This window comes from Trichechus manatus, unplaced genomic scaffold (genome assembly GCF_000243295.1).
Source record: "Trichechus manatus latirostris isolate Lorelei unplaced genomic scaffold, TriManLat1.0 scaffold00197, whole genome shotgun sequence".
NCBI lineage: Eukaryota > Metazoa > Chordata > Mammalia > Sirenia > Trichechidae > Trichechus > Trichechus manatus.
This window is the reverse complement of record NW_004444133.1, coordinates 1,918,224-1,928,132: the sequence shown is the minus strand read 5'-3', so window position 1 is coordinate 1,928,132 and position 9,909 is coordinate 1,918,224. Positions and strand designations below refer to the sequence as shown.

General features: G+C 44.3%; 1 protein-coding gene across 1 annotated transcript in view; it reads right to left on the bottom strand.

Moving 5' to 3' along the window:
• Window positions 1–9,909, bottom strand: part of EGFLAM (EGF like, fibronectin type III and laminin G domains) — a 66,144-nt gene that overhangs the window by 47,519 nt on the left and 8,716 nt on the right. Inside the window, exons 5-7 of the mRNA XM_012558919.2 lie at window positions 9,861–9,889; window positions 8,884–9,028; window positions 4,223–4,408 (exon numbers count right to left, since the gene is read on the bottom strand). Of these exons, the coding sequence (XP_012414373.2) occupies window positions 4,223–4,408; window positions 8,884–9,028; window positions 9,861–9,889 (360 nt within the window). The remainder of the gene's footprint in view (window positions 1–4,222; window positions 4,409–8,883; window positions 9,029–9,860; window positions 9,890–9,909) is intronic.

Below are 9,909 nucleotides of genomic sequence, written 5' to 3'. Positions count from 1 at the left end.
AGCTTAAATGCTGCTGCCTTGCCTGTTGGTTCAAAGTTGAGGCGAGCAAGATAAGCCCTGAAGGAGTTAAGCAGCCATGTCTAAGCTTATTAACTGGCCTGAGTTGACTTCTCTGTCTGGGGTGGGAGGGGAGGGGAGAGGGCTCCGTAATACCTTAGCATGTGGGTTCCACAGCCCCTCTCTTTACCTCTAATGTTACGGTTTTATAAGGGACAGGAAGGTGCCCTGGGGTAAATGTGGTGAAAGGCTCCACGTCAGATTGATTAGCTCTCTTTACCAAACATATCAGAGAGGACCCATGAGGGACATACTTGGCAATTTTCAAGTATACAGCATAAGGTGAAGTGAAAAAAAAAAAAACAAAGATTTTCCTGGGTTGTTTTTCTTCTCCTCCTTTGAACTTCCTTTTCCCCCCATGTATAAGAAATAAATTAGACATAATCTGGCCCAGAACTACCTGAGTACAAAACCGTTTTTTGGGCATGGAGGCTAAGGGGGTGTGTTTCTGACTGGGCCAGGAGGGGCAAGTTCTGCCCGTCTTATCCTGCCCTCCTCAGTCTTCCGTCTGTTGACTTGATCTAGTCTTCTCTTTCTCTCTTACTGGAGGAGGGGAGAGACTAAGCATACAATGTGTACCCAGGAGAGGAAACTGACTTCAGGGCTGATAACGATTTGATTAAATCTCCTCTACACAGCTCGACACAATAGCTGGTGTGGGATGGTATCTGTGAATTCCAGCTAGCGGCCACTGGAAGCTCAGGCAGAAGTGACTACTGAACTTTGTTCAGCCACAGCCCCTGAGAACGTCACCAACACTCACAGTCTCCATGGAGAGGCTGACTTTTATTTTAGAAACATCAACCAGATCATGTTACCCATTTCCCCCTTATATACCCATTGGAGCAAGCCATTCCCTCTACCTGGAATGTTCTCCCCTCTCTCCTCTGCCTTCTTCTATTCTTGCTTCAGATATCAGCTTCATATCACTTGCTCAGAAATGCCTTCCCTGGTCCCCAGACCCCTATTATACACTATTGTTGCACCATCACTTCTCCTTTGTAACACTTACTACCAATTATAATTTTACATTTATTTGTGTGATTATTTGATTAACTTGGTCTCTCCTCATGTCAGATACATGAGGACCGAGCTGGGATCCTGTCTGTCTTGTCTATTACTTTATCCCCAGACCCAGGATTGTGCCTAGTAATAAGTAGGTACTCAAATAAGTATTTATTGAATGAAAGAATGAGTAAAGAGCTTGATAACGTACGGCAAAGCCAATGGTCATGGCAGAACTCTTGAATCTCAAGTAATTTGGGATGCTTGACTCTTAACTTTGCTCCAGCAAGATGCAGAGACCCAAGACAGGATTGGAAAAAATGAGTGGTGATGGAAACAATACAAGAGCAGTCTGGGTCAGAGAATCCAAAATTTTGCTGAGATTGTGGAATATTCTAGAACGTGAGATAAGGAGAGAGTCTAGAAACTAGAAACAGCCTAATGAAAGAGTTGGAGTGGGAGAGGTTGAGTAACAAAAGGCCCCTCTGAAAAGTAAAAACAGATTTGGTGGGGATGGTGAAGTAGGGCAGAAAGAAAGTTGTGGTTGAAGATGGCAATGGCACCTTACAGGCGTCAGATGGAGGAACCAAGACTCTGAAACTCTTTCACCTTTTCCTGGAAGCCTGTAGCTTCTCTGGGAACTCACTGTTGTTTGCATGAGCCCAGTGTCCTCCATGGTGGGACTGCATTTAACTTTTAAGAACTTGCATTTTAGGAGGACTAACACAAAGGAGGGGGCAGTGGTGGCTCAGTGGTAGAATTCTTGCCTTCTGTATGGGGGACCTGGGTTCAATTCCCAGCCAATGCACCTCAGGCACAACCACCACCCATTTGTCAGTGGTGCATTGCATGTTGCTATGGCTGACCAGGAAGAAAGGCCTGGCAATCTACTTCCGAAAATCAGCCAATGAAAACCCTGTGGAGCGCAACAGTCTGATCTGCAACCAATCACGGGGATAGTGCAGGACCAGGCATTAGCGTGTCGTTCTCTTGGGCAAGGTGTTGCCTTGAGTCAGGGCCTACTCAGTGGCAGCTAACAACAACAACACAAAGGGAAATAAATCTGAACTTTGAGGAAGAATAACCAGCCCTGGTCTTATACCCAAGAGGAAACAAATGGAAAGAAATGAAAAAGGGCAATGTGATCAACATCCACCATTAAGGCTCAGAGAGAGAAATCTAATAGCCCAAGAACTGCCTCTAGGGAGCCTGGAGCCAGCCACATGCCCAATGGAGAGGCTGGCATCCCATTGTGCTAGAATTAAAAAAGCTGGCAGATACTAGTTCTTACTCAACTCTGCAACTTCTGAGCTACCTGTCATAAGTTACCACGCAGCCTTGAAATTGCCAGATCTGTCCCGCAGGGCTGTTTCCCTGTGAGATCAACGCACAGAGAAGAAACAATCTATACCCTGCCTGATCGGTGGAGTCCAAAATATAATCATAATGATATTAATAGCAAATATTTACATCATGTTTGCAATGTGCAAGATCCTATTCTAAGTACTTTATATACATCACAATTCATTTAAACAAAATAATCCTATGAGGTAGGTACTATGTATAGACAGGGAAACTGAGTCATAGAGCAGTTAACTGATTTGCCCCGTCCAGGCAATCTGCCTTTAGAGTTCAGGTTCTTAACAACCACGTGAGACTTCTGGTGAAATGGCAGGTTCTTATGTTCTGATTCATCACAGATATTCCAGAAGAAGGATTTTGGAGACATTGTCCTACCACAGTGGGTGCTTGATAACTGTTTTGGTCATTGCTGTTTATTGGTTATTTTGACTGTGTGATAAACTGGGGGGAAAATTAGCACAGGAAATAACACACAGATAGTAGTTTTTTCCTTTTAAGTGAACTTCATCTTTTGTAGGTCAACAATACCATCACCTGTAGGGGCAGCCAAGGTGTAGGGAAGCAATTAGAGACCAATTTGGGAGACTTTGATGTGGTAGATGCAATGGTTCCAAGGGCAGGCTGTGGATTGAGGATGACTGAGGTCATAGATGGGCTCAACCGCTTACAAGCAGAGTGATCTTGGACAAATTCCTTAACTCTTCTGTGCTGCAGATTCTCATCTGTAAAATAAGGCTAATTGGAGTACCTTTTTCATAGGATTCTTGGGAAGATAAAAGTAAGTGCTTAGAATGGTGCGTACATATGGTAGGTGTTCAACTAATATTAACTATAAAATGAACAAAAACAAAATGTACCTGGAATCATGAGGATCAAATCCTAGCTTTGACAAAAAGATGGAGAGAAGGATGGATTGATAGGTGATAAAGCAAATGCAAAAATGTTAATGGTAGAATTTAGGTAGTGGGTATATGGGTGTTTACTGTACCATTGTTTCAAAATAACATCTTGGAGATGGGGGGAAAAGGGACCCAAGAAAAGGCGTTGGCTTTTCTTGCCAAGAGCAATGTCATGTGAGGATGTAATGTTTAGAGTTTGTAGCACCATTTTGTGATTATGAATGAAAAGCAAGGGAATCACAAAGACATCAACCAAGAGTTTACCTGTCACTGAGTCACCAAATTAACCAACCTTGGAATTATCTACCTGCTGCCTTAAGTGATAAAATAAATGTCCTTATGGATTTAGAAACAATCTTAGCTCTGCCTGCTATTTTGGATAAGTTATTTAACTTCAACAAGCCTCATTTCTTCAGCTATAAAATGAGTATAATAATACTTTCTACCTCCTAGAACTAGTGTGATGGTTCAATAAGAGAGCATATGAGAAAGCATTTGGTACAGTGGTCAAAATTTTGAATTTGACCATTTCTTTTGGAAGCAGGGCACATATGAAAGCTCTTCTTATTGTGTTGACTTTTTCACTGGAGTGGGTGAGGCAGCGAGAGGGGGCTGAATTGCTTGTTGCTTCGTCCAATGAGACCATACTACTTTTCATGAAGATTCAAGATAGCAGCAGGGTACAGCCAATGGTTTGGCGCACCCTTTGGTTTATCATACCTTGGTGTTCAGACTCAGGGTCATCATGTTTGCAGAGTACCAACCTCACCCCTTGGGCCCACCTCCCTTCTGAAGTTCTGCATTAACCAGCCACTCAGGATTGCAACTCAAGGAGATACTCATCACCCTGGCCCAAGCCAGAAACAGTACCCCAACCCACTGGGTAGTGACTTACCCACATCGGCCCCACTGAGTGCTTTCCCCAGGGGCCAGGGCCTCATGTCGATTCTCTTCCCATTAACTGTGAGCGACTGTACACAGCCTTGAAAGTGTCGGTTTGTTCCTGTTGCTCTGACCAACCAGTAAGCACTGGGAGCCCCACCAAGATAGAGAGGTGTCCGGAAGGTAATTTTACTGTACTGGCCCTTTAAGAAAGATAAAAACTGTATCTCACTAAACACAATCAAAAGCCAAAATACACCAAACTTTGATAAGGGACATGGTTAAGATGTAGGTTATAGTGCTAGCGTTTTCTAGCGCTAGTGTCTTCTAGTGTTAGTCCATCCATATTTTTCTTTAAGACATTGCCTTACTGGAAAATTAAACCCACGGTTACCATGGGCAACTCAGTGAGCTCCTCAGAGGGCTGTGTTTTCCAAAGGGATTATTTTGGAATGCCTAGAAGGGAAAAGAAGGTAAGTCAGAGCCAAGACCGACCCAACAGGCAGTGTACCATGCTGGGCATCCAACAAAAACTTTCTCTTTCCAGTCCTGACCAATTTATTGTGTACCTTGGACGGGTCATGGGACTACTTTGTGCTTTAAAAAGTGATTATACTAATTTTGTGTATGTAGACTAACGTTTACCCTTTCACTATCCTGGTCACCTTTATACCATGCCCTGCAAGGAACATTATGGGGGTAGGGGAGATTGCCAAATAGATTGTGTTGCAAAATATGTAGACATTTGCTCATGCATACAACTTTTTAAAAATATGTTATTACAGTTGGGTAGGGAAATTTCCAATCTTAGACCAGGCCACAGTCTGGATTGCAGGTTTTAAGGCTGCAAAATACAGGGCTGAACATAAGGTGGGACAAAATTAAGACACCCTTAGTCATTCTTTCTTTGCTGTAGATATATCTCATTCATTTAGATTAAAGGATAAAGAAAGGTCGGGGGAAGGGCATTCTGCCAGAATTTATAAAATGTCCAGAATGCAAGCCACTGAGATGTAGTCTTTATTCTTTAAATTTTTTATTACCAACAAGTAGAAAATCTAATCACTGTTTTATCCTTTCTAATGAATAGATATGAATCATTTGTAAATAAGAGGTTAGGTATGAGCTAGGCACTTTACAGTACTTGCAGTGGGTTTTAAGAATCAATTAGATTGTTTGCAGCAACTGAACATACTCTTATTAGATTAATTCAGGTGCCCTGTTGGCTTATTGAGGCCCTGGTGGAACAGTGATTAAGAGCTCGGCTGCTAATCAAAAGGTCAGCAGTTTGAATCCACCAGCTGCTCCTTGGAAACCCTATGGGCAGTTCTACTCTGTCCTAGGGTCGCTATAAGGTGGAATCGACTTGACGGCAATGGGTTTGGTTTTTGGTTTTTAGTTACTTTATTAAGGTCCCTGGGTAGTGAAAATGGTTTGTGCTTTGCTGCTAACCAAAAGGTTAGCAGTTCAAACTCATCCAGCAGCATAGTGGAAGCAAAGCCTGGAGAACTGCTTCTGTAAAGATTACAGCCAAGAAACCCTATGGAGCATAGTTCTACTCTATACACATGGGTTGCCATGAGTCGGAATCGACTTGATGGCAATAGGTCTGGTTTGGCTTATTTCATCAAGATTCTCAGAATTCCCCTCCGGATCCCACACTCAGTTCTTATTCTGTTCTCAGATCCAGGACCACAGCAAGGGGTCTAACAGCTCAGTCCTTATCTAGAGCATTAAGCCCACCTTGGGGCTGGATGGCTCCTTTGAGATGCTCCTCACAATGTCCCAGACTGGGCTCTACCTGCCTCTGATGAGGAGCTGTGTCACAATGCTAGTGTGCTTTTGCTTTCAACAGCCAGCACCTTGGATTTTTTTTTTTTTTTTTCCAAGGTTGCCTTTGGGTTCCTGGCACATGCTTTGCCTGCCTGTGCAGAGAACTGGAAGTGCCTGGGAGTATGCATTCCCCCAGGACACCTTCAACCAGTTATCGATGGGTACAGAAGTAGGAAAGTCCCATTTCTTTGTTTTGGGTTGGAGTAACTCAGAGGAGGTTTAACTTCCACTCCAGAGCTCCCCCATGGGATCAGGCCGAAGCCATACTCTGCAGGACTTTGCCTGACTCTTGCTGGCTTCTTCCCCTTCTCTGCCCATCCTCCTTCTCTCTTAATACATCACCTGCACAGGACTCCTCATCTCTCACTCCATTTCTGGGGAGCCTGACTTAAGATACAGTCACTATCTCCCCAGGCAGTTTATTAAACATTCCACATCTCTGGTCCTGCTTCTACAACTTGCTTAGCAAGTCCCAGTAGAAGAGAGGCAAACTTCACCTTGAGTGTACATAAAATTAAATGCTTCACGCAATTAATTCTTATATTAATTAAAATTATAGACCCCTGAGATTGGAAACAAATATGAAAAAATACAATACAAGCTTCCATTAGCTGTTGGATCCCTTCTATATCCCTATGGAAAGGTTTAGTTATGTTACTTTTGAACACCCCCAAGGATAGGGAACCATCTCCTGAGACAGCCTGTTGTACCTATTACTCTTTTGTACAATTAGGTGGAGGTAAAATTGAGGCTTTCTCCATTCATCTTCAGCCTTGGGGGTCCACAGAGTAAGTCCTTCTTCCCTAAGGCTCTCCCTTTGATTCTATGATGAAAAACCACCATCCATCTTTCATCCTCTCTTCTCCAAACTCAACTCTCCTTCCATCGGTCATGCCAGGAACTTCAAGTCCTCTTCCTGTTTGGGTGGCTGCCCTTTGAACATGCTCCAGTTTGTCTGTGGGCCTTTTAGAGTGTGATCCCAGATCTGAATTCACTCCTCTTGGAGGATGAGTCACCACAGTATAGAATAGGATCGTCACTTCCCTTTTCCTGGATACTATGCCCTTACCAGGATACTATGCCTTTACCAGGAGTGCCTGGGTGGCACAAATGGTTAAATGCTCATCTACTAGCTGGAAGGTTAGCAGTCTGAACCGGCCCAGAGGAGACTCAGAAGACAGGCCTGGAGATCTGCTTCCAAAGGTTCACAGCCTTGAAAACCCTATGGAGCGCAGTTATACTTTAACACACATGGGGTCGCCATGAGTCAGAATCGACTCGACGGCAACTAACAGCCACAACAACATGCCTCTATTACTGATGTCAGCTATTTCTTTAGCTTGTTGTTACCACATGGCTCTGTTTGCTAACCTTTATTAACTTTCTTGCTTTAAACCATAAGCCATATTCACACGCATTGCTTCTATTATAGTTTCTCCATTCCATCTTCATGTTAGTATTTTGGACCCAACTTCGGGGCTTCTTTGTTCCTATTTAACTTCATCTTATTATATTAGACCCATTGTTCTGGCATGTGTGTGACTCTATAGTTGCTTTGTCCTGCTTTTCCTTCCCTGGCAATATGTACATAAGAAATCTTCCTGGATCACATTCACTATATTTGGATTCATGTTCCTTTTGAACCACTGAGGTCCACATAATGAGTTTTTTTTTTTTTTTTTCAGATCAGCGTGGCATGGCTCTTTATATAGTATGTGCTGCCGGCAAAGACTGGTGAATGACACAGGCAGGGAGGAAGCTATATACATATACACAAAGGCCTTCTTGCTATACTTTTCCTCAGAGAATACAGGCACCTGCCTGGTTATAATCATAGGCTCGGTTCCTTGGCAGGTTGCTAATTCAAACTGTTTATTCTAAACACAGTCCTAAAATTGCCTAGGGCATGACAAATATGTGAATACCTGGGTGATTTGCTGAGTAGCTCAACAGTTAAATTATTTTACCACTTCCTACAATCATGGCCCTCAAAAAAGGTAGTTAAAGGGATTATTACTGAATATTGAACTAAGTGAACCTTTCGGGATGATTTTCTAAAGCCACAGGATTGCAACACCCCTACCTTAAAATCAAGCATTGTGTTTAACAGTAATAATGGGTGGTGCAAACAGTTTGAGCTCAGCTTCTACCTGAGCTGCAACAACGGGCTCAAGCATAACGACGACTGTGAGGATGGCGCAGGACCGGGCAGTGTTTCACTCTGCGGTACACAAGGTCGCTATGAGGCAGAACTGACTCGTGGCACCTAACAACAACAACAACTGCCTGGAAGGTTGGCAGTTCAAACCCATGCAGCAGTGCCACAGAAGAAAGGCCTGGCAATCTGCTTCCATAGAAATTATAGCCAAGAAAACCCTATGGAGCTCAGTTCTACTCTATAACACATGAGATTGCCATGAGTTGGAATTGACGCGACGGCAATGGGTTTGGTTGTTTTTTTTTTTTTCTTTCTCTTCCTTTTTCTTCCAGTATAGGCCTTCCTCTTCCCTCACCTTTGATGTCCTTGTGGAAAGAACACATCTTAGGTACAAGGCCTACTGCATATACCTGTGCACCTCCAGTGATGATGCTTCCAAATTCAATGCTTCTCCTGGGTAGATGCAGGATGGATGTGTGTCTTGAAAACCCACCTAGAGTGTCAAGACCTAGCAGGAGCAGAGCCAAGCTCAGTTTCTTAGGTTTGCCATGAACAACAGGACTCCACCAAGTTCATCCAGGGCTCGAGTCCCGCAACTCTGCCTCAGCTCTCTGCAGTGGGGCCCTCTCGGGATGCTTACGGTGGGTGCTAGGTGGTGTGGGCTGGGAGTGAGGCTCTGGCACTCACCTGGGACTGGCCTGTCACTGGGGTGCCATTGTTCAGCTGCAGCAATCCATTTAGCCCATCTCTGTAGAGTGTGACCGTGTGCCAGCCCCCCATTTTGATTTTGGTGTCACTTGTGAGGATGGCCACCCCAGTTCCACAATTAAACCTGTGGGGGAGGAAAAGAAAAGGAAGACTCTTTGACCAACTAGCTCATTATGTTTCCAGACCCCATGAACATCACTTTCGGGGTAATGGCTTCTTTCAAGCCAATCTGTTCAGACTTACAAGGACTAAAATCAGGAGCCGTCTGATTCTACACGCGGTAGAACTAGACCTTTCTTCCCTGAGATGATCTCGGTCCAGTTGTATTTAATCTGCCCACAGAATCTCCAAATGTAGGGCCTTCTTTAAACTGATTTCTCTGCGGCTCAGAAAATGATGGGCAATTCAGGCCCTCCCTCTCCTTTTTAGAGATTGCCAGATGCTTGAAGTGGATGCAAGTGGCAGTGAATTAGACCATGAGTCACTCTGCTTCCAGGGATTTCTCTGGGGACTTCCCACAACTCCCAAGCAGCAGGCTCAGCTATATTGATAAAATGTGGAAAACCAAGTCTTCGCCCTCATTTTGACAAGCTGGCAAGCACTGCCAGCTGTGTTTAGCTGGACTCAGATGCAGCGTGTGGTTTCCATAGCAGGCTCCCCTCGGGCGAGGTGAAGGGTGGAGGAGGAGCATTCTCAGACAGTGGCATTACCCTTGTTTTTACCCAACCTCTGGACAGCCTGGAGGTGCCCACTGCTCACTATGCCTGACATGGAGAATTTCAGCCCTTTCTAGTCAACTTCCAAACAGCCTCCACATCACTTTCCCACAGAGCTTGAGATTGCCAGTGGAGAAGGACTCATGGTCAGAATTATTCTTATTAGGTCTTGCATTTTCTGCTGCCCATTTCCCATGGCCTGCCTTCCTTTGCCTTGGCATCCCCACTGAAGATGGGTACGGTAGAGAGGTACTGCAGGACAGGCTCACCTAGGGGGGATAACAGAGTC